Raw genomic sequence first — 25,460 nt, 5'->3', positions numbered from 1 at the left:
TTGGAGCTCATCTTGTTTTTAAAATTTGTAATTGGTTCAGCGAAGACTCAAACACTCAAACACTCTTTCTCTGTTTTGTTGAACTATCAGGGAACACTGGAAGAAAAGCTCAGTGTACAAAGGCCTGCTGTTTTACTTCTCTAGCATGTTTTCATTCAGTCTTGTGTGTGTTGCTAGGGTTAAAGGTTGGTTGGCAGTCGCATAGAGGGGCTGCTCCAAGTGTTTGTGCTTCCCCATATAGAAGTGGTTGGATTTAGCTCCAGACAGATTAACTGAGAAGTTACAAGGAGGATAACAAGTACGCTGGACTTGAGCTAAACTTTTCAAAGGCTATAATGCCAGGTAAGCTGGAGAGAGATCGGTTCTTCTGTAGACAGTGTATTACGTACATAAAGACTGTACTAATACAGCTAAAGAACATATTGTCCTTTCCCCAGATTAGAAGGCCGATTCAAAACTTGATTGAGGATCTGACTGTTTAGGACTCTGCTAGGGGACTTCATCACATATTTTAGGGTATGGGTGGCATATGCTCGGTCAATGAGTAGAAGGAATCCTGTTGAGTATGATTTCTGACACTTTCAGTAGTGCATATGTCTTTCTATGGACAGCATTTAATTAGGGTTGCCACCTTTTCTTTAAGCCAAACCCAAAGGGTCATGGTTAAATAAAACAAAAGCATTCGTGTACCCACCATAAAATATGATTTGATTAATAAAAGAAGTGTCAGTTAAAATATGAATAGTGGACGGTGTCAGTAGAGCAAAGGATGGTGTGAGAAGGGCAGAGATTGGTGTCAGTAGGGCAGAGGTTGGTGTCAGTAGACGGTGTGAGTAGAGCAGTGGACGTTGTCAGTAGTGCAGTGGATGGTGGCCGTAGAGCAGTGGACGGTGTCCGTAGGGCAGTGGATGGTGTCAGTGGAGCAGTGGATGGTGTCAGTAGGGCAGAGATTGGTGTCAGTAGACGATGTCAGTAGGGCAGAGATTGGTGTCCGTAGAGCAGTGGACGGTGTCCGTAGAGCAGTGGACGGTGTCCGTAGAGCAGTGGACGGTGTCCGTAGAGCAGTGGACGGTGTGAGTAGGGCAGTAACTGCTGCAAAGGTGTGTGTGTGAACCTGTTAGGGAGCGGAGTCTGTAATACCATGCTTTCTCCTGCAAAAGTGTCCCTGGTTGCTAGGACACCAGTCCAGTGGCCCTCCATTCACTGTCTCTGGTGGCATTGGCGCTGGCGGCTGTGTGTGAGAGAGAGAATGCACAGATAGTGCAGTGTGACCCAGCTGCAGGACATTAGCCCCGCTAGAGTGGGGGAAGAAAGGGGGAGTTTGCATGCTGTCTGGGGGTAGCTGATAGAAGAGGGGTTGGCTTACAGAGAAGGGGAGGTTGCTGACAGAGAGGGGGCTGACAGAAGGGGGTGGTTGCTGACAGAGTAGGGGGCTGACAGAGGAGGGGGGCTGACAGGGGGGTTACTGACAGTGAGAGGGGGGTGCTGACAGAGAGGGGGGCTGATAGAGGGGGGGTTGCTGACAGAGGGGGGTGGCTTACGGAGAAGAGCGGGCTGACAGAGGGGGGTGGCTTATAGAGAGGGGCGGCTGACAGGAGGGGTTGCTGACAGAGAGGGGGACTGACAGAGAGGGGGCCCGATGGGGGGGTTGCTGACAGATGGGGGTGGCTTACAGAGAGGGGCGGGCTGACGAGGGGGGCTGAGAGAGAGGGGGGCTGATAGAGGGTGGCTTACAGAGAAGGGCTGGCTGACAGAAGGGGCTGACAGGGGGGTTGCTGACAGAGAGGGGGCTAAAAGGGGGGTTGCTGACGGGGGGGGCTGAGAGAGAGGGGGACTGATAGAGGGTGGCTTACAGAGAAGGGTGGGCTGACAGACTAGGGGGCTGACAGGGGGGGTTGCTGACAGGGGGGTGGCTTACAGAGAGGGGCAGGTTGACAGAAGGGGGCTGACAGGGGGTGTTGCTGACAGAGGGGGGGCTGACAGGGGGGGTTACTGACAGAGGGGGGTGGCTTACAAAGAGTGCTGCTGACAAAGGGGGGCTGACAGGGGGGTTTGCTGACAGAGGGGGGGTGACAGGAGGGGTTGCTGACAGGGGGGTTTGCTGACAGGGGGGTTTGCTGACAGAGGGGGGGCTGACCGGAGGTGGCTTACAGAAAGGGGGGGCTGACAGACGGGCGGTTGGAAGAGCGGATGGCAGAGAGACCTCATCACAGTCAGGAGAAACACAGCGCACCAGGCAGGGAGGTGGGACTATGGGCGGCCGCGATCACCCCCAGTCCAGCCCCGCCTCCATGTGACCACTTACCAGCTCCACCAGGCCAATTGCAGACCCGAGTGACGCACACACATAACACATTCAGCCAGTCACAGGGAGCCCGCTGCCCAGCTCTCGCACAAGCAGTATCTTGACAGTGTACATTGATGGCGGCAGGCTCCGGAATTGATGCGCCGCTCTAGATGTTGCAGCCGGGGCCACCACAGGACAGTCAGACTGTTGCTATATGTGTCCGGGTTTCAGGCGGGTTGAAACCCGGGCACGTGTCAAAACCCAGACTGTCCGGGTCAAAACCGGACAGGTGGCAACCCTACCTTCAATGTTTTATTATGCAATATTATTAATTTACAGAAAACCAATGACTGGTCCCTTAAGCTTTTTTTTTTCCTTCAGATTTACCAAAACCATATAATATGAGGTCAAACCTTAAGAGTTTTAATTTTTATGCAATCAGGCAGTCCCTTGCACTACATAGTTTTGGTAAATATAAAGGAAACCAGACAACAAAAGTTGTATAGTGTGTGTATGGGGTCTAAGTAAGCAGCACTCTCCTACATGTGCTCTTTATATAATATGGAGCAAGAGAACTCTGACAGCAGCCAGGAGAAATCTAGTCACACTATTATATAATGTTTCATAAGAGATAATTTTTTACTAATGACATTTAATACAGTCAGCTGAATTGCGAAATTTGATTGGCAACCCGCCTTAATGGGAATCTATCATCCTCCTCCCCCCACCTTTTTTTTTTAAATATATTTTGTTCAAGACTTTAACCACTTGACCTCCAGAAGATTTCCCCCCCCCCCCCCTCCCCTTTACGACCAGGCCATTATTTGCTATACGGCACTGGGTTATTTTACTGACAATTGTGCAGTCATGCAACGCCGTACCCAAATAAAATGCATGTCCTTTTTGTTTCCCAACAAATAGAGCTTTCTTTTGGTGGATCAACTTTGCATTTTTTATTTTTTGAGCTATAAACAAAAAACACAGTTTTGAAGGAAAACAAAAACAAAAACAAAAACATTTTTTACTTTCTGCTATAAAACCTATGTAATAAAAGATTGAAGAAAAAAAAAAAAGACTATATTCATAAATTTAGGCGAAAATGTAATCTGCTATATACTTTTGGTATACAAAAAAAATCCCAATAAGCATATATTGATTGGTTTGCTCAAAAGCTGCAGCGTCTACAAATTATGGATTATGAGATAGATAGATAGATATATATATATATACACACCGTATTTATCGGTGTATAACACGCACTTTTTTTCCCCTTAAAATCGGGGGAAAATCATGGGTGCGTGTTATACGCCGATCCCCCCGCCGATCTGCGCTCTGTGGAGCGCCGCCGACATTTACCGAGCTGAGCCGATGAGCCGAGTGTACTGTGTACTTGGCTCCGCTCTCAGTCATGCCCAGTCCCGCCTCCTAGCCTTTACGTCCCGCCATTGGCCTGGTGTTGTGTCCATCACAGGAACCAGGACAAGGGGCGAGACGGGGGCGTCACTGCGAGCAGAGCCGAGTAGCCGAGTATCCTCGGCTCGGCTCGGTCTATGCCGGCGGCGGGAGGAGCCGAAGATCTCAACGGCGGCGGCGGGAGGAGCCGAAGATCTTGGCGGCGGCGGCGGGAGGAGCCGAAGATCGCGGCGGGATGAGCCAAAGATCTCGACGGCGGCGGCGGGAGGAGCCGAAGATGCCGATGGTAAATTTAAAACGAACCATACTGCGATTTTGTGGAAGGCTGCAGGGGGACAGTGTAGGGCTGCAGGGGGACAGTGTAGGGCTGCAGGGGGACAGTGTAGGGCTACATTGATGGGCATTTAAAATGTATGTTTTTTTCCTTAAACTTACCTCCTAAACTTGGGGTGCGTGTTATACGCCGGCGCGTGTTATACGCCGATAAATTCAGTATATATATATTTATATTATTATAATTTTTTATTTTTTTTACACTAGTAATGGCAGCGATCAATGACTTGCAGGGGACATTCTGACACTTTTTGGGGACCAGTGACACTAATACAGTGAAGCTGTTCTAGGGTGCAATAATTGCATGCCCCTGTGTGACACTCTGTGTATCCCTATATTAAAACTTTACTCCCTTGGTCTCCGTGACTGTGCTCTTCAGTGGCTCTCATCCTACCTATCCCAATGCACCTTCAGTGTCACTTACAATTCTACTTTCTCCACTCCTCTTCCCTTCTCTGTCTGGGTTCCCCAAGGTTCTGTTCTTGGACCTCTTTTATTTTCAATCTACACCTCTGCCCTAGGTCAGCTGATAGCCTCTCATGGATTTCAATATCATTTCTACACTGATGACACATAAATCTATCTCTCCACCCCTCAACTCACTCCATCAGTCTCTTCACGCATCACTAACTTGCTAACAGGCATATCTGTATGGATGTCACAACACTTCCTCAAACTCAACTTGTCCAAAACCCAGCTTATAATATTTCCTCCCCCATGTGCTTCTTCCCCTGACTTCTCTGTCAAGAGCAATGGCACAACCATCCACCCATCCCCACATGTCAGGGTTCTAGGTGTTATCCTGCATTCTGAACTCTGCTTTCAGCCCCATATCCAATCACTTTCCAAAGCTTGCTGCCTCAACCTCCGCAACATCTCTAAGCTACGTCCCTTTCTAACCAAGGAAACCACAAAGCTCCTGATTCACTCCCTGGTTATCTCTCGCCTTGACTACTGCAACTCCCTCCTCATTGGCTTACCTATAAATAGACTATCCCCCCTTCAGTCCATCATGAATGCTGCTGCCAGACTCATCCACCTTACAAACTGCTCAGTGTCTGCTACCCCTCTCTGCCAATCCCTCCATTGGCTGCCACTTGCCCAATGGATTAAATTAAAAATACTTACATTAAGTTACAAAGCCATCCACAACTCTGCCCCCAGCTACATCACTAGCCTAGTCTCAAAATACCAACCTAATCACCCTCTTCGTTCCTCTCAAGATCTCCTGCTCTCTAGCTCCCTCATAACCACCTCCCATATCCGCCTCCAGGACTTCTCCCGAGCCTCGCCCATCCTCTGGAATTCGCTACCCCAATCTGTCAGACTGTCTCCAAATGTATCCACTTTTAGGCGATCCCTGAAAACTTTCCTCTTCAGAGAAGCCTATCCTGCCCCCATCTAACAACTGCACTATTTTCTCCTTTAGCTCATCCCCCACAGCTATTACCCTTTTGTATAACTTGACCCTCCCTCCTAGATTGTAAACTTTAACGAGCAGGGCCCTTTGATTCCCCCCTGTATTGAATTGTATTGTAATTGTACTGTCTGCCCTAATGTTGTAAAGTGCTGCGTAAACTGTCGGCGCTATATAAATCCTGAATAATAATAATATTATACTCCCACTAAAAATAATACAAATCAGGGTTATTAAAACGTGTTTTAAAGGGTCAAATGCTTAGTGCAAACATTAATATGTGCAGTGGCAGTCAATGCGGAGAAGGGTAAATGTGAAGGCAGAGAAAGCTGGGTATTTGGCTTTCTCCAGATTCTGTAGTTCTGGATCGGAACATTCAATCCCGTATTGGGGTTTTGCTAGACACCTACAACCTGGTTCAGTACACATGGAGGTAAATCTGGCGCTCCAGGAGGCAATGCCCTGTAATCATGTACATTTGATTAGTCAGTCTTTAGGTAAAAACAAAGTTGAACCACAGTAAGGGGGTGATTTAGAAAGAGGCAGCCATCCTCAGAGTGTGTTGTGTCCTCTAAGACCCCTTTCACACCAGGGCGTTTTGCAGGCGCTATAGCGTTAGAAATAGCGCCTGCAAAACGCCCTAAAGAAGCTGCACCATTGTGTATAGTGTGAAAGCCCCGAGGGCTTTCACACTACAGCGGTGCGCTGGCAGGACGTCAGAAAAAAGTCCTGCCAGCAGCTTCTTTGGAGCGGTGAAGGAGCAGTGTGTTTACCGCTCCTCCACCACTGCTGCCCATTGAAATCAATGGGGCAGCGCTGTAATGCCGCCGGCAAAACGCTGCTATTGCGGCGTATTGCCTGCGGTTTTAACCCTTTAGCGGCCGCTAGCGGGGGGTAAAAGCTCCCTGCTAGCGGCCGAAATGTGCCGCAAATCTGGCGGTAAAACGCCGCTAAAAATAGCGGCGTTTTACCGCCGACGCAAGGTGCGGTGTGGTGTGAAAGGGGTCTTAGTGTAGTATTAAAACAGTATCATTTATTGCGCAAGATTAAAAACACTTACAAGATATAAGTGAGAGTCATGCTCGTCATAAATATGTAGTTCTGCTGCATCCCACAGGTTCCTCGCATGATCCGGGTAGAAGGGAGAGGTTCTGGTGTGATGTTGTGCTGAATAGCTGTACATTCAGGAAAACCAGGAAGTAGTCTCCCTGCTGTCCACCTTGAACCGGAAGAGGAAATTATGTAACCAACAGGGGGTGGGAGGAGAAGGCGCTGTGAGCTCTGAGCACGTAGCCTTTCATTCCACAGAGACAGTCCTGACCCCTTCTTTCCGCCCCCTACTGGTGACATCATTTCCTCTTCCAGTTCAAGCTGGATAGCAGGGAGGTGACTACTTCCTGGTTTTCCTGAATGTACAGCTGTTCAGCACAACATTACACCTGAACCTTTCCCAGCTACCCAGATCAGGTGAGGAGCCAGTGGGTCGCAGTAGAACTGCCAGGACTACATATTTATGACAAGCATTACTCCCACTTATATCTTGTAAGTGTTTTTAATCTTGTGCAATAAATGATACTCTTAATACTACACTTGTTTTGTTGATGTTTTATATGGTTGAGTACACAGGTGTGCAGTGTCATTATATACTCAGGTCTGAGGATAGCTCAAAGCTTCCAGTATGGAGACTCTGCCCACTAACTTCTAAAAGTTTCTCCTAACTTCCAGATCATGGGGGGGGGAGGTACCAGAGACCTGCATCTGTGAGTCATCCAGCCTGGCCTGCAGTAAACCCTGACCTAATTTCGGACTCACAAGTTAACTGAGTCATAACATAGATTTGCCTGCACTAACCCTTGTATCACACTAGAGGGTACTACATAACCTATAGCCTAATGACCCCAAGCATTGGCATTAGGGACCACCATAATAACCCTCAGCATTGGTGTCATTGGCCACAACAATAACCCCCAGCATTGTTGTCAAAGATTGCAATAATTCCCGGCAGGTGTCAGTGGGTGCAATAAAAACCCCAAGTATTGCTGTCCATGAACCCAATAGAAGCCCCCAGCATTGATGTCAGTACTACGCAATCACGCTGCTCTCTCACCCCTACCCAACCAAGATTGTACTTGTACAGTTAGCAGAGATCACTCGAACTGACAGTATTAACTACAGAAGATGTCCTTTTAGCGCTGGATGTTGGGACGTTCTCTGCTATTTTTCAAATTCCTGTGATGAGGAGGACAATTCCTGTGATGAGGAGGACGTAGTGCACCCCCGCACACATGAAACGCTATGATTGGGCAGCAGCACCCACCTCCTCCCTCTTCCTTGTTCCAGCCCTGCAGAATATGGAAAGGTTGTGGGTTTTTTTTGTTTTTTTTATATTCGCTCTTGTTTTTTTTATATTCGCTCTTTCCAATTTTGAGATGTTCTGGTCAAACCAGGTGTCAGGTCACCTTGAGGCGAGGTGACAGATGCACACCGTAGGGATCAGGAGTGCACCGCAAGGTTGTGGACCCTACGGCTGACTGCTGCGGACGGGAGACAGATCCCACTGGGGTTAGAGCGTAAGATTCCCTGGGGCGCGGAGTCTAAGAGCCAGCAGGTGTTCACCAGCGCCTCTAGTGGTGAGGATGGACTTGGCTGCAACTGGCTCCAGGTCGCGACCCCCAGGGTCCCCCAGCTTGGGGCCACAAGCAGACAGGAATAGTCAGGGACACGCCAAAAGGTCAGGATCACAAGCAAACAGGGATAGTCAAGGACATGCCAAAGTCGGTAATGGAACAACAGCAGAGCACACGGCAGGTAACAGGAAGCTAACACAAAGGTTGATCAGCAGGGTTGGCCTGCAGTGCACAGGTTAATATAGAGCTCTCTGATAGGAGCTAGGGTGGAGTCATGCCAGAGGATGGATTACAAAAGCAGTCAGGTGAGGGTCGGCTGGTCTCTAGAGATGAACACATGGAAACAGGTAAGCAAACTATTGCAAAACCATGACAGTACCCTCCCTCTTACGAGGCCTCCCCCGCCTGGGTCCAGGCTTAAAGGGAAACTCCAGATGGAACCTCCTCAACAGACTAGGAGCAAAGACCTCAGATGCAGTGATCCAAGACCTCTCCTCAGGGCCAAACCCTTTCCAATGTACAAGGTACTGAAGAATGCCTTTACGGAGCTGGGAATCCAAAACTTGACTAACCTCGTATTTTAGATTATCCCCAGAGACTGGAACCGAGGTAGGGAGAGGACGAGAGGACTTGAGGACTAAAGGCTTTTTAGGAATGGGTAAGGGCATGAGAAGATCAGGAGACCGAGCAGGGTCTCCCAGACCCTTAAAGATGAGCTGGGCACCCAGAACAGGACCACCAGACTGGGCAGAGGTCAGAGGATCCCTGAGGTCAGGTTGGTTAGGAGGTGACATGTTACAAGAGTCAAGCTGAATAGCTGAAGCACAAACAGAATGCAGAGAACCCTGAGAAAAAGATTGAAAACCCCACCTGGCTGAATGAGGCAGTCTATCCAAAGGATGGATTGAGCCTCTTAAACGGGTTTGAACGGACATAGAAGCAGTAGGGTGAGGCCAGGTCACAGAAGGTCCTGAACAAGAAGCAGGAAGCTCATTGGGCATGGGCTGGACTGGCATAACTGGTGCAGAGGCCAACTGAATAGTATTGTCAGGTGTAGCCATCTCAATCGCATCAAAGGGCATAGCAACTGTGGAACTTGCAGACAAGTTAGCCTGGCTGTGCGTCCAAGGGAGATTAGGGACAGACAAAGGTAAATGGTTATGCGAACTGGAGTGAATGATCGACTCAGGTTCATAGGTGGGCCCCTCATCCAGAGTACCACATGACCTAGAGAGTGCATCAGTCCAACTATTGCAGGACGCATCCCAGAGATCGCTATATACAGCGGGAATAGCAGAAGATACTGGGATGGTGGTAACAGGAAGTTTCTCTTTTGGGGTACCCTTGAGTAGGCAGGAAGAGGAACAGGAGGAACCCCAAGCCAGGATCTGTCCAGCAGACCAGTCGACGTGTGGAGAATGGAGCCATAACCAAGGAAGACCTAATATGATAGGAGTAAGACAAGGAAGGATATCCAGTCCTGGTGGAGTGTCCCCACTGACATCTTAACAGGAAGAGTCTGGAAGCGGATAGGGCCCCCTGGGAGAACAGTGCCATCAATCGCCAAGACCACCAAGGCGTTGTAAGGGGCAAAAGGGTAACTCTCATGGAGGATGCAGTTTCCCAATCCATGAAATTGGTAGCGGCTCCGGAATCCAGATGTGCTGAGACCGAACGAGAGGAAGCACCGACATGAAGCAACACAGAAAGGAGAAGGCGAGAAGGTGAAGGTGATATTTCAGGGTCTAATACTCCACCTTCCAGATGTATTAGCCCTGAGCGTTTTTCCGGACGAAGAGAACAAGTGTCACAGAAATGACCTTTGGCCCCACAATAGAGGCATAGGCCCAGAGTTCTGCGCCTAGCACGTTCTTCGGGAGATAATTTAGTCCAGCCCAACTGCATAGGTCCCTCAGTAGGCAGGGGGTGCTCCTCGGATCGAAGAGAAGGGACTGGGGGCTCAGGCTGCCTAAAGAACGGGGAGTGCTGGCGTCTTTTTTCCAGGGCCCTCTCCAGAAAGCGAATATCGATCTGGTTACACAAGGTGATGACACTGTCCAGATCAGCAGGAAGGGATCTTCCTGCTAATTCATCCTTCACTCTATCAGAGAGGCCATGTAAAAAGGTTGCAACTAGGGCCTCATTATTCCAGCTCAATTCAGCTGTGAGGATACGGAACTGAAGAGCATACTGTCCCACAGACGCAGACTCTTGACGAAGACGTAAAAGAGCGCTAGCCGCTGAGGAGACACGACCCGGTTCCTCAAAGATATTCCAAAAAAGTTTCAAGAAATCAGACAGGCTAGAAATCACTGGATCATTCAGTTCCCACAGAGGGACAGCCCAAGCTAACGCCTCGCCGGACAGGAGGGATATGATATATGCAACTTTTGCACGATCGGACAGGAAGTTTTGGGGCTATAGTTCAAAATTAATTGTGCACTGGCTAAGGAACCCCCTGCAAGCCTTGGAGTCCCCAGAGAAACGGACCGGAGCTGGTAGGTGTAATGAATGTGTGGCTGCGACTGATGCGATAGGTGCAGCAGCAGATAGCGGTTGAGGTTGTTGAACTGGGGGTCCTAATGAGGACTGAACCTGTTCAAAACGGGATGCCAAATCCTGAAGGAATCGCATCATCTGGGTCTGATGCGATTCTTGGGTCTCGAGTCTGCGAACTAAGCCCTGCAACGGATCGACTGCAGGAAGCGGCACGTCAGCTGGGTCCATGGCTGATCAAACTGTCTGGTCACCTTGAGGCGAGGTGACAGATGCACACTGTAGGGATCAGGAGTGCACCGCAAGGTTGTGGACCCTACGGCTGACTGCTGCGGACAGGAGACAGATCCCACTGGGGTTAGAGCGTAAGATTCCCTGGGGCACGGAGTCTAAGAGCCAGCAGGTGTTCACCAGCGCCTATAGTGGTGAGGATGGACTTGGCTGCAACTGGCTCCAGGTCGCGACCCCCAGGGTCCCCCAGCTCACACCCACAGTAGGCAACAGCGAGTTAAGGACACGCCAAAGTCGGTAATGGAACAACAGCAGCGCACATAGCAGGTAACAGGAACTACCCTGTTTCCCCTAAAATAAGACCTAGTGTGATTGTCGGTGATAGCTGCAATAAAAGCCCTACCCCCCAAATAAGCCCTAGTTAAAGTCCTTGTAGGTCTTCTTTTCAGGGTAGGGCTTATTTTTGAGGAAACAGAGTAGGGCTTATTTGGGTGGTAGGGCTTATATTGCAGCCAACACCGACAATCACGCTAGGTCTTATTTTAGGGGAAACAGGGTAACACACAAAGGTTGATCAGCAGGGTTGGCCTGCAGTGCACAGGTTAATATAGAGCTCTCTGATTGGAGCTAGGGGGGAGTCATGCCAGAGGATGGATTACAAAAGCAGTCAGGTGACAATCGGCTGGTCTCTAGAGATGAACACATGGAAACAGGCAAGCAAACTATTGCAAAACCATGACACCAGGTTTAACACACGTGGGGGGGGGGGAATAATTTAGCCTGAATGGGTTTTCTCAGCCTGCTGCTTCCCCCCCCCCCAAGAAAAGCTACTCTACAGGTGCTCTCTTCACAGCTGGAAAATGGGTTCACATCTTCATTAACTTGTACAGGGATCATTCTCCAATATGCTTATTCTTGGTAACTGTACAAGTTAATTGCATTAAATACATTCCTTAAGCTATAATCATTAAAGTGGTTGTAAACCCTTACAAAAACCAGTGAAGTGACTGGCTTCAGGTTATAAACAATGATGAAACAAATCCTCCAGTATAAAATTGTACCTGTTTATCTGCAGCCCTCTCTTCTCTACAACCAAAGTGCTGAATTTTTAAGCTTGGCTGAGAGTTCAGAAAAAAAGGGGGTGGTGAGCTGGAGCTAGACTGCGGCACTCAGTAAGGAGAACACTGAGAGCAGGTTGAAGGGAAGAGACACATGCCCCTTCACACAGCTCACAGGAACAGAGCTGAGGCTGTCAATCTGCCAGAGGCATCTCCCCATCACCATTTTTCTCTTGGTGTCAGCAAAAATTGTCAGAAGTGATTCATGCTGATAGTAGTGGAAGAAAGCAGCAAACAGAAATGGCACTAAATGCTTTTAATTGATACAAGTTGTTAACGATACCAAGTGCTGGTATCTGTAAAAGAGATGTAACCAGAAATGCGTGTACTTGCACTGAGAACACAAGGCAGAACTATGCTGTTATAATATATATATATATATATATATATATATTGTAGCAGAGCGTCCCAGAGAGAGCCAGGAAAAGTCCTGTTCGGGGTTTATACGTCTCCCAGGCTCCTCTCCTACACATTTAGAAATCTGTGATCCATGATCCAGTTCGGGTCTTGGTCCTCTTCCCCAGGCTAATTTAAGTTCACCAGGACAGACAGCCTTTGCTCTCTGCCTGGGACATACACACAGTAGGTCTGTGAAGGTTGGTAAAAGCTATTAAACAGTTTTTTTTGTAGAGACTGACAAGCGTTAGGCTTGTTCAGGCTGGTAGTGAGGGCCTGCAGATTGTATAGTTAGAGCCGGGACACGGCTAGTATTTGTGTTTTGCTATTTTGTCCTTTATTTTGTTTTCTGGAACACTGTACAGCACCTGTATATGGACTTGTATATACCACAAATAAACACAGCACTGTTTGTCACTTCATCTCTGGATTTGGTATCTGTGCCTGAGAAACTGCTCATCCCAGGGAGCTTTATACCTGCTACCTGTCCCCCAGGTTACAATATATATTAGGGTTGCACCGATACCACTTTTTTAACACCGAGTACCGATACCTATCGCGTAGGTAGGGGGGGTTGTTTTGGAGGGGGGTTGTTAGCGAATTGGACGAGGCTGGGGTGAGGGCAGGGTAGTTGAGGGTGGGGTGAAATAGGGATTGTGGAGTGGGAGAATTGAAAAGAAAAAGGCTGTGATTGCTGGGGGAAGAGGATGGAAGGGTCATTGAGAGACATGGGGCAGAGGTGACAGCTGGTGGGGTGGGGGGGGAGGAGGAGGCAACACAGGGAGGGCACAGTATAGGGTGTTAGGAGGGTGCAGTACAGGACGTTAGGAGGGTGTTAGAAAGGCGCAGTACAGGGCGTTAGGAGGGTGTTAGGATGGCGCAGTACATGGCGTTAGGTTGGTGCAGTACATGGCGTTAGGCGGATGTTAGGATGGCGCAGTACAGGGCGTTAGGAGGGTGTTAGGATGGTGCAGTACATGGTGTTAGGATGGTGCAGTACAGGGCGTTAGTCTGTACACTGACACCATACCATACATTAATTACAGACTGGTGTGTGTATAACATATACAGTACAGTGTTGGGGTGCAGACTGGTCTGTATATACTGTATGGTGCTAGTGTATAAGACTGGTCTGTACCCTGCTGACACTGTCCTGTGCATACTACACTAACCTGGCTCCTCATTACTGGGTTCTGCTTCCAGGGACGATTCCACAGCTTCCTCACATAGAAACACGCGTGTTGATGCTGTCCGGCCCACCCACTCTCTGTTATTGGATAGGGGTCTCTCTTTCTCTTTCTCTCTCTTTCTCTCTCTTTCTCTCTCTTTCTCTCTCTTTCTCTCTCTTTCTCTCTCTTTCTCTCTCTTTCTCTCTCTTTCTCTCTCTTTCTCTCTCTTTCTCTCTCTTTCTCTCTCTTTCTCTCTCTTTCTCTCTCTTTCTCTCTCTTTCTCTCTCTTTCTCTCTCTTTCTCTCTCTTTCTCTCTCATTAAATCACCCGCCCTCTTCTTATTTACAGAGGCAGGAGAGGATCGCAGCAGTGCTGCATAATGAAAAAAAGACAGCCGGGAGCAGGAGTGTCGGTGTGGCCAGCTGTCAGCCTATTCCCAGTGTGCTGTGGATTTTCTCGACCCACCCCGCCTCGTCCTGGTGCGTACTGCTCCAAACTCCACTGCCGGAGGGGAGAAGAAAGTGTCCCGCCCCCAACTGACGTCACGTCCGGTATCGGTTTTCAGTATCTAAGCATTTTCCCAAGTACCGATACTCGCAAAAATGCCTAGTATCGGCACTGATACCGATACCAGTATTGGTGCACCCCTAAAAAAAAAATATATATTACATGCAATAGATAATGAGGGCATATGTAGAGGGAGCCAATCAATGGGTCAGGCAGGCCCGATTTCCGCCTGCCACCCGCGATCGCTCCAGAGGCAGAATGGTGATCTGCCTATGTAAACTATGTAAACATAGACAGGGAGGTACACAGAGATCTTCTTTTCCTTGTAAAGCCTCATACACACGATCAGATTTTCGGACAACCGTTTGTCAGTTTTTTGTTGCATGCTACTCTCATATCAAAAGTTCAGAGGTTACTCGCCATATGAAAATTCTCATATGACAGAATACAACTTCAGAAGTGACGTCATGTGTTGCACAGTTTTGTATGTATTATTTTGTTTCTGAGCATGCGTAGTCTTGCTCTTACGATTTTTTTGGCCGAAAACCATACTAATGAAGTGAAAATCAGACGTTGAGTTCACATACGACAAAAAATGTTATAGTCTGCGCATCCAGCTTTTGTCAGATGAAAAATCTGAATCGGCTGTCGAGAGCATCATACTAACGATCCTAAAATCGGCAGATCGTTCAGACTACATTTTACTTCCAATTTTCCTATCGTGTGTACGGGCCTTAAGCAGGAGCACGGATCTCTGTGTTATTCCTGTCAGTCCACCCCCCCACCCCGTTGGAAAACACACCTAGGGAACACATTTAACCCTTTGGTCACCCCTGATGTTAACCCCTTCCCTGCCCGTGTCATTTATACAGTAACGGTGCTTTTTTTTTTTTAGCACGGATCACTGTATTGGTATCACTGGTCCCCAAAAAGTGTCACTTGGTGTCAGATTTGTCTGCCACAATGTCGCAATCCTGCTAAAAATCGCTGATCACCGCCATTACCAGTAAAAACCATACAAAAAAAATGAAAGTCCATAAACCTAGCCCATAGTTTGAAGACACTATAACTTTTGTGCAAACCAATCCAAATACGCGCATTGGGATTTTTTTTTTATTTTTTTTAACAAAAATATGTAGAATACATATTGGCCTAAATTGATGAAGAAATTGACAGTGCCTGGCCAGTGCTTTGTTGCTTTAAGGACACTGTATGGTGTGCCAGAAAGCGCCTCATCCACCAGTGGGAGGATGTCCATCGAGGACTGTCACAGATTGGTTCACAATCTGCTCAGAGACTATAACTTGATGGACTTTAAGGAGGAGGTCTGAAAATTCCCCCCCAGTCAAAGTACCGCAGTGCCGTATCGCAAAAAATGGCCTGGTCATTAAAAAGGAACTGCATTCTGCTCATATAGTTTGTAATAATATCTTTGCCATTCTGTAGCTTCCCTCCAACCACTATATATATATATATATATATATATATATATATATATATATATATATATATATATATATATACTTGCTGTCCCCTCAAAATAACTCAACACACAGCCATTAATGTCTAAACTGGCAACAAATGTGAGTACACCCCTAAGTGAAAATGTCCAAATTGTGCCCAATTAGCCATTTTCCTTCCCCAGTGTCATGTGACTCGTTAGTAGACATGTGCAGAGTAAAATATTTTGTTTCGGAATTTCGTTTTCGTCCGAAAAATTTATTTAGTTACTCCCGAAATTCGTTTTTATTTATTTCGTTTTTCGTTCAAAAATTGCATTCGTCCGAAAATCTACATGAATTGCGGTCGAATCTGTCTTTGAAGGCTTATGGTGTCTGTCGAATGTATAAAGAAGATTCGACGGAGCTAGTATATAGCATACTTCGTGTGAACTTTAGAACCCTATTAAAGTCTATGGGACTCCAACGTTCAAAATCTAAAGTACTCATTTTAAAGGCTAATTTGTAAGTTACTGTCCTAAAAAATGTTTGGGGACCCAGGTCCTGCCCCAAGGGACATGTATCAATGCAAAAAAAAGTTTTAAAAACTGCAGTTTTTTTCGGGAGCAGTGATTTTAATAATGATTAAAGTGAAGCAATAAAAGTGTAATATTCCTTTAAATTTCGTAGGGGGGGGGTGTTTATAGTATGCCTGTGAAGCGGCGCATGTTTCTGGTGCTTAGAACTGTCCCTGCACAAAGTGTCATTTATGATGCAGGGTTCCCCTTAATATCCATACCAGACCCCAGACCTGAAGGGCCTGGTAATTAAATTTGGGGGACCACACTTTTTTTTTATTTATTTTTTTATTATTATTATTATTTATTTATTTTTTTTATCAATGACTTTCAATGAGTGTTCTCTGTATTACGGAGCCGACAATTCATAATAGCTGCGAGTGATTTTAAAGGACTTTTTTCCTGCATAAATGACACTTTGTGCAGAGACAGTTCTAAGCACCAGAAACATGCGCCCCTTCACAGTCGTACTATAGACACCCCCGTACGAAATTTAAAGGAATATTACACTTTTTTATTGTTTCACTTTAATCATTATTAAAATCACTGCTCCCGAAAAAACTGCCATTTTTAAAACCTCTTTTTGCATTGATACATGTCCCCTGGGGCAGGACCCGGGTCCCCAAACACTTTTTAGGACAGTAACTTGCAGAATCTTTTCTCTCTCTGTCAAATCTTTTTTTCTCTGTCGAATATTTTCTCTATATAATTTTGGACTAATAGAGGTAAGGTTAGGCACATTCGACCACAGGTTCTATAGGCACAGATTGTTATTGTCAGAGTCATGTCGAATCTCCTATTCTATATCGAACTGTTGTAACAATGAAAACGAAAATAAAGCATTTATTTATGTCGGATCTTTCGTTTTTCGGATTCTGTGCTTTCGTTATCGTTTGTCAAAATGAAAAAGAAAATAGCTGAAATTCGAACGAAAATGCATTCGGACGAAAACGAATGCACATGTCCACTCGTTAGTGTTACAAGGTCTCAGGTGTGAATGGGGAGCGTTTTTTTTATTAAATTTGGTGTTATCGCTCTCACTCTCTCATACTGGCCACTGGAAGTTCAACATGACACCTCATGGCAAAGAACTCTCTGTCCCAAAAGGAAGCCTTTTGAGCATCTGTGGGGCATCCTCAAAACGGAAGGTGGAAGAGCACAAGGTCTCTAACATCCACCAGCTCCGTGATGTCATCATGGAGGAGTGGAAGAGGACAACCTGTGAAGCTCTGATGAACTCCATGCCCAAGAGGGTTAACGCAGTGCTGTAAAATAATGGTGGCCACACTATATATATATATATATATATATATATATATATATATTATATATATATATATACTGTGATTCTGTACTTGCCAAATATGCTTCAAAAATGTCCCTCCGCTGAGTCTGGCTGCAATCACTTTAGCTGTGGGCAGCTGAAGCTGTTGTCTGTTACTTTCTGGATTTACACAGAGCATAGTTCCCAACTGTCCCTGATTTGGAGCAACGTCCCTCTGTCCCTCGTTCCCCATCATTTTGGTCAGATTTATATAGTTGTATATAAAATGCACTTTTTATCTTTCAAAAAGTGTTTCCTAGTGCTAAACTTTTCATCCAAATTCAAAATTTCTGCATCTGTAAATTCTAAAAGCCAATTTAAATGAAAATTAGTGGTTAAAAAAGCCCTTGTAGATTTAGGGGAGTAGGGAGCAAGCCAAAACTGGGTGAGGGTAAGCGGGAATGGGAGAAAGGAGGCAGGCAGAGTATCAGTGTACAGGGGTAAATGGGCAGAACACCAAGGCATGTGTAAAAGGGAACTGTGATTTGTAAGACCCCTTTCACACTGAGCCGTCACAGGCGTCAGCGGTAAAGCGGCACTAAAAATAAAACGTTGTTTTAGTGCCGCTATTTGGCCGCTAGCGAGGCGGTTTTAACCCCCCACTAGCGGCAGAAAAAGGGGTTAAATCCACTGGCAAAACGCCGCCGGTATCACAGTGCTGCCCCATTGATTTCAATGGGGAGCAGAGGTAGAGGAGCGGTGAGTTCAGCGCTCCAAAAAAGCTACTGGCAGGACTTTTTCTGACGCCCTGCCAGCACACTGCTCCAGTGTGAAAGCCCTCGTGCTTTCACACTGGAGTGAATGGAGCAGCTGTTTTTTAGGGCATTTTGGAGGCGCTATTTTTAACGCTATAGCGCCTGCAAAACGGGTCTAAAGGGGCACTATGACTTGAAGGGGACTGCAATGTAATGGGGAGCTCTGATATCTAATGGGGCACTATGACATGAAGATGACTGCAATATAATGGGACGCTGTGATGTTTTAAGGGGGTGACAATATAATGGGGCACTGTGACATGCTGGGAAACTGTGGGACTGCTGTGAAGGGGGTTTGTGATGTAAAAGGGGAGCTGTGATGTTTAGGGGAGTTGTGAAGTGAAGAGGGAGATGAGGATATTTCTGTGATGTGTTATAGTGTAAACCTCTGCCGGAAGAAAAGTTTACCATCTGGACCTCTGCTATAGAAGGATATGCTTTGCTCATATTTCATGTCTGAGGTTTACAACTACTTCAAGCAACTTATTTCCTTTATAGGTTGTAATTCATCAGCTGTCCGCTTGGATCTGTTCAAAAGTCCAGAAAAGAAAACCCCTGGCTGGTATCTGTCACTGATGGCTCCCAATGAAAAAGGACCAAACTATGCCTGGCTCGACCCATCAAGACTCTACTGTAATCAGCATGTAGGTGCTTCATAACTGTTCCATACTTTTAAGTTGAATAGACAGTCAAGTACTAGGCAATAATAAAATCACTTTTATGGATCATTTACTGAAGAGATTATTCATACTGAGGCTACAGCGTTGATACTCCACCACGTTTTCAATGGATCATGTAATCCAGTTAAAAGCCAATTTTAGCCAAAAAATAATATTTTTTTTTTTTCTTTTGGAACGAGCAGGGAAGGTTTACAGCCTTTTCCATTATTTAGGAAGGCCATAGATCCTGGGATTTTCTTTCCTGCATGCATGGTGGCGGAATGACAGAGATATTATGTTCTCCATGCGGGGTTGTGCCTGGAGAATACAATGATTATTGCTAGCGGCTATAGCCTCTGGCAATAAAGGCATGCTGAAAGGCCGACATGCTGATTGTACCCAAGTCAATCAATGAATAAACTTGGTTTCAGCCTGTCCATACATGGATCGAATCACGCCTGTTCCCTGCTAAACCGACCGCAGGGACCAGCCAAGATTCTAACTACTTATGGCCAGAAACAAACAAAAGCCAAAATTGGATGGAGGTTAGCTTCAATCTTTTTTCATAATGGCATAAAATATAAGTGCACCTTTTGTAATAAAAATTATCTGTTTTGTTGTTCCTCATCAAGCTATTGCCAGTAGCATTCATATTTTTGTTAAATCAGCATATGCTTTCAATTAAGGGTATGCAAGCTTATACAAAATGAAATAAGGAAAGGAAGAGAAAAGAAGGTGGGGTTGATGCTGTCAGGTATTTAATGTGTATGTAGAGCCTTTTTTTAAATTTGCATAGAGTAGGGGAAGGGTAACACTAGTGTTGGGTTATTTTTGCTGTCTGTATCCCAGAAGAAAGTTTGTGGAGGAAACCAATAACTCTCCCTCCTTTACCAGTCATGATTTTTAAGTTACGTGATTCAGTATTTTTCCATTGGAAGAGGTTTATTTTTTATATCTTCATTTTTGTTGATAGTTTGCAACTTGAGTCACAGTTGGGTTGCCCTGGTGCACAGTCATTTTGGAACAGGAAGGGACCATTCCCAAACTGTTCCTGCAAAGTTGGGAGCATGAAATTGTCCAAAATGTTTTGGCATGCTGATGCCTTAAGAGTTCCCTTCACAGGAACTAAGGGGCCAAGCCAAACCCTCTGCAAAACAACCCCCCTCCACCAACTGATTAGAATAGTGCACAAAGCGAGGTCCATAACGACACAGATGAGCGAGTTTAGGGTAGAGGAACTTGACTGGCCTCCACAGAGTTCTGAGCCTGGTAAAACACCTTTGGGATGAATTAGAGCGGAGACTGCGAGCCAGGCCTTCTTGTCCAGCATTAGTGCCTGACCTCACAAATGCGCTTCTGGAATGAAAGATCAAGCAGGGTGCCAATACTGTACTTATGTGGCACATAACACAGCATCTGATCTGAGCAGAGAGGGGACAGGGTCCTGGACCGGGCAGCAAAGAGGAACGGGATCCTAGTTCTATTACGTGGAGTGTGTGGACAGCTGAGAGCGCAGAGAATTTGCCTTTTATCGCTGAAGGATTAAGCTGGGAAATTTAAGCCTTTCAGTGTTATAACGTCTTGCTTGGAGCTTCCAGAATCCTGACTTGCTGGCCAGCAGCAGCTATCATGCTGTACACTGCACCAGAACAAAAAGGGGGCAGAGAGCTAGTATTTTGCTAACCCAACTGTATATGGGAAAGCAGGCCGCATCATTCGCCCCCCCCCCCCCCCCCCCGAATACATAAATACTCATATAATAAATACACACACAATTTTTTTATTGGCAACATTTTTTGGCCGTGGCGCATTTATCGGTATAAATGAATTAATAATTAAATATAATACATTTATTCAATTCATAAATGACTAAAAACAAATTTTCTCCTGTTTTACCTTTTAAAGGGCCAGCGTCCCCAGGTTTTAATTCACCTCAGGAGATAGTAGGTACCAATGGTGACCCATCCATTAGGGGTGCACAAGCACCCCCCCCCCCTCCATCCATGGGTTTGGCCTCCCCCAATCTACATGCGGGGCGCTGAACGCATGGATTTCAATGGGGGGGGGGGGGTTTTAGTTAGGCACGTGATTAGAGCCAGAGGCTCTAATAGGCTTTAAAAAAAAAGTGTTTGCTTGGGGGGCAGAGCACTACGCTCCCTCCCAGTTGTGTGAGAATCTCGAATGAATATTTGCGATTCTCACACTGATCCTCCGCCCAGCCAATCCGTCTGGAACCTAGATGGGATGACCGACCGCAAGAACCCCAGGGTGTGTAGGTGAACAGCCACTGGTTAGTACAGCGGCTCCAACTTGAGTTGCTGAGTTGAACAAAAAATAAAAACATCATATGTACCAGGCTTTAGGAGAGCAGGCTGAGGAGGAGATCCATGCAACAGGAGAGTAGCATCCAGCCACTACCTCCTTCCTCTGTCCTCTCTCAATTTTCTTAGTTAAAAGGTAAATCTAACGGAAATTAAATAGGCCTGCCTGATTGCATACAAATTGAAATGTTTCGATTTGATCTCCCATTATATGGTTTTGGAAAATCCTAAAGGAAAATTGTATAATGTATAGCCAGCCTACCTCTTACCCAAACTTTTTGGGTAGCAGTGAATTTTGACAACAGGCTGGCTGAAAGGTATGGATGCTTGTTTACAAGTGATTCTGTGGTGTTCCCTTTAAAATGGAGGACTGGTAGATAATATAACTACGCTAAGGAGACCCATCACATTTAGCTATGCCAATGATCTATGAAAGAACTATTTTTATATTTAGTCTAGGTTCATATTTGGAACTGCATGTGAATCGCACTGCATCCGCACCAAAAAGGCACTTTTGGGAATGCACTGGAACTGGATCTCGTGGTCAATTTGTACCATGCGATCCAGTGCAAACACTCTGCACTTGCGATCTGCTTTTGGGGTGTCCTTAACATGTGCAACAAAACGTTGTCTGTTTGCAGTGTGCTGCTGGAAACACAGGGTTTGCAGTATTTCCCGCACCGCAATACTGTGAACCAGGGCTAAAGGATACTTTTTATTCAGCTCAAGTCAGAATTTATTTATGAGCCTTCCTGGGTCTCTTTCGTAATACCCTTTCTACAACTGAAAATATTTCTGGCTGCACAGTAAACGGTTTGTATTAAACAGATATTTAGTGCCAGCTCCTGAAGAACACGTGCTATTTGTTTTAAAAATTAATATTCCTAAAACCACATTTGGGTTTTAGGGCTAATTTTGCCGAATTATGGTTTCAGTACCAGTCTAGCTAGATTGCAGAGTTATCTTTGACCGTTGGTGTCACTGTCACCGCCAGTGGGTATGAGAACACAGTTTGGCTGGCAGCATTGAATGCCTTCTTTCTCTTGGAACCAGCCCAGTGGGAGTGTCGTCTTGCTGTGCATTCTGGGAGAGGGTATTTAAGGTACTGACATCACGTGCTTCTGGGTTCCAGTCCAGAAGAGATTTTCCGTCTGTTCGGTGCTGGTCCTCCTGACCAGCCCCCATGGCCCTCCTGGCCTGGGGTGCGGATCCATGCAATTCCGAGTCTCTGGGCTGGATAGCCCAAGGCAAAGTAACTGCAGGGACAGGCCTGAATGGATATGAGGCCAAAATGATTCAAAGGTGGTCCGGTGCCTTTCATCTAGGGAGAGGCCCAGCAACTGGAGAAGCATCCATGGGAGGACTCTTCGGGAGAAAGCCATGCATAAGGCTTGTTTCTCAGAAGGAGCCTGGAGGCTCAGTTGAAGGACACTTTTGTGGATCTATTTTCATACAGTATCGCCGGACCAGCTGAGAGATACTGGTACCGTTTGATAGTTCTCTAAATTTATCTACGTCCCTCAGTTACATCCAAGTCCGTGGCAGAGACTTTTGCTTTTCAAGTGTTCTACATTCAAGTCTGTGGCAGAGGCTTTGCTTTACTTAACACCCTACTGGCTGCTGGGCCTAGTGAGAGGAAGTCTATCCAGGGGTTGTAAGAATCTAGCAGTGAAACAGTAATTCTCTGGATTTCTATAGTGAGAGACTTCCTATTTTTGCAGTTCCAAAAGTACCTGAACTTTCTTCCTAACCCTCCTACCCTTCATTAAGAAACTGTTATCTTTTAAATAAATATCCCAAAAAGAGGATCCAGTGTCAGTTACTGCAATTCTTTGGGCCATCTACCACGGGAAACTCCTAGACGGAGGCGAGGTCAAGAAAGTAATGGTAAGCCCAACAAAACCAGCAGCTCCTTCGGGGGTCAGTGCTACAGATAAAACTATATTACAGTGTAACGCTCCTTCGTCCTCAACAGGATGATCTTTTTGAGACTTTGTTCCAGGAGATGTTGTGGGCAAATGCGGACGATGTGGCCGCAATTTGCAGTGTCTCGGGTTGGCTGGCCCTTAATTCGGGGAGTGTATCGCCTCGGGCGGGAACCCCTACTACCATAGACTTAACTTTACCAAAGCCTATCAATTTGCCTGAACAAAAGAAAACATCTTTTACAATGTTGCGCAAATCTCCAAATTCCTTTGTGCCTCCCGAGGATGGAAGTGCTTGAGCTCTGCCCAGGCTCGCGTGGTCTCAGCGGCTGCTGAATAAGTGGGTGGCAACAGAGTTTGGACTGGAGTTCCCTTACGTGCCTAAGGAGATTATGGAGGAGATTGAGAAAAATCGTGAGGACTGGTACACAAGTGATGTTTGGGACTACCTCAAGGTTCCAAAACCGTTCCAAAAGAGTGTGCCCCTGAAATGTATGAGCGATCCACCGGCTGTCTTCAGCATTGGAGTTATGGGAGGCATATTGAGGCAGGGACAATGTTGTTTGTTTCATAACTACAGTGGACGCTCGGGGGAAAACACTGACTTTGCCAGACCCAAGGTTCTATTGGTAGAAGAACTATCAGAACTGTGTTTCTTTTGACTCAAAAGATTTATTCTTCTTTCTTGAACTCAGGTACACTCCCCCCCCCCCCCCCCCCACCTTGGATTGATGGCGGGGTAAACTGTCCAATAACAAGAGAAATATTGGTCAGGTGTATTCAAACTACTCATCAGTAAACAGTCTTATCAGCAGGAAGGGGCTGCTGGAGTCGCACGCCCCCCCCCCCCCCCCCACACACACATACACATACATCCCATAATATACTTTTCTCCCAAGGCCGACAGCCACAACAGAACAATGGAATACAACCACAACCAAAGTGACTCCCACCCCAGTGAGACCTGGTGCAAACATTTGTAGGGCTGGTGCTGGGGAAGTAGGGTCCCTGTGACAACCCCTCCCTCCTCCACTTTACGAGTGCCAAAAGGGAACCTCAACAGGCTACCCTAGAGGCACTTGTGGGCTGCTGGGCTTTACTAGGAATCTTGTTGACGGGAGAGCCCATCTGCATTAGGGTGTTGGCTCCCCCATCGTTACTGAATAGTGAAGTTGTTATTGCCAAACTCCACCTTAGCAGGCAGGCGTTATCTCCTGAGACCGACTCAGCCAGATGAGGGGGTTGTGGTCCATGAGAATGGTGAACTCCCAGCTGCATAAATAGGGGGTACAGTTTTTTCAAGGCCCATACTATAGTTAGGAACTCATTTTCGATGGTGGCATAAGCCACCTCCCTGTCCAGCAACTTTTGGCTCAGGCAGACCATCAGGTGCTCCTCCCCCTCCTCATTTACCTGGCAGAGGACAGCCCCCAGCCCGTATGTGGAAGCATCCGCCTTTACAATGAATCTTCGATTGTAGTTTGGTGCTGCCAGGATGGGGTCGCAGGAGAGGGCCTCTTTCAGCTGATCAAAAGTGGTCTGGCAGGCCGGGGTCCACGTCACCACCCTGGACATGGTCTTCTTGGTCAGGTCCGTCAGTACTTGGCAATAAAGCTGAAATGGGGAACAAATTTGCAATAATAGCAGTGCCCAAAAAGGCCATAACCTGCTTTTTATTCTGAGGAGTGGGCTAGTCCTTAATGGCTTTGATTTTAGCTGGTTCGGGCGCAGTCTGCCTCCCCCCACCCGGTGTCCCAAGTATTGAACCTCAGCCATTCTCATCTGGCACTTATCGGGATGGATAGTGAAGTTGGCCACTGTAATTGGGTCTAGGACGGTGCCTACATGCCAGGGGTGGTCTTCCCATGTTTCACTGAAGATGGCAATGTCATCGAGGTAGGCGTAGGCAAAGTCTTGGCAGCCCTGCAGCAACTGATCCACCGTGCGCTGGATGGTGGCAGGGGCATTCTTCATCCCAAAAGGCATGCTGAGAAATTCACAGCCCAAAAGGCAGTGATGAAGGGGACCCTAGCCAGACGGTCCAGCAGGTCATCTATACGAGACATTGGGTAGGCGTCACTAACCGTGTGGTCATTAAGACGTCGGTAATCTACACTAGGTTCGAATGGTGCCATCTTTCTTGGGTACATGAACAGGTGAGGCACAGGGCCCCTGGGAGGGTTGGATAACTCCCAGGTCCAACATTTTGTTCAGTTCTTGTTTTATGGTGTCCCGGATGGCTTCTGGAACTCGGTAAGGGCTTGTTGGATGGGCCAAGTTTGCAAGGTTTTCACATAAGTGGTGAGGGTCATCCTTCTGGACTCAGAGGAAAAGATGGGATGGTGGTGGTGCATGGCGGTCTTCATGGACACCTGCTGTTCGTGGCTGAGCTTGGGGCCCAAGGGTACCTGGCATATGTCAGCCAAGTGGTGTGCTACCTCCAGGAGATCAAGCACGACTTTGTC

The 25,460-nt window shown here is 46.8% G+C and overlaps 1 protein-coding gene across 1 annotated transcript in view; it reads left to right on the top strand.

Annotated features, from left to right (window-relative positions):
* The first annotated feature begins 208 nt into the window (after positions 1–208).
* The window catches only part of LOC143982044 (adenine phosphoribosyltransferase-like), a 66,054-nt gene continuing 40,802 nt past the window's right edge, over positions 209–25,460 (top strand). Inside the window, 2 exon segments of the mRNA XM_077480411.1 lie at positions 209–342; positions 18,589–18,734. Of these exon segments, the coding sequence (XP_077336537.1) occupies positions 336–342; positions 18,589–18,734 (153 nt within the window). The 5' untranslated portion in view covers positions 209–335.

This window comes from Lithobates pipiens, unplaced genomic scaffold, assembly GCF_037356315.1.
Source record: "Lithobates pipiens isolate NorthernLeopardFrog02 unplaced genomic scaffold, aLitPip1_a1.2 Scaffold_16, whole genome shotgun sequence".
Taxonomy (NCBI): Eukaryota; Metazoa; Chordata; class Amphibia; order Anura; family Ranidae; genus Lithobates; species Lithobates pipiens.
The sequence above is the reverse complement of the archived record's forward strand: the minus strand, read 5'-3'. Positions and strand labels throughout refer to the sequence as shown.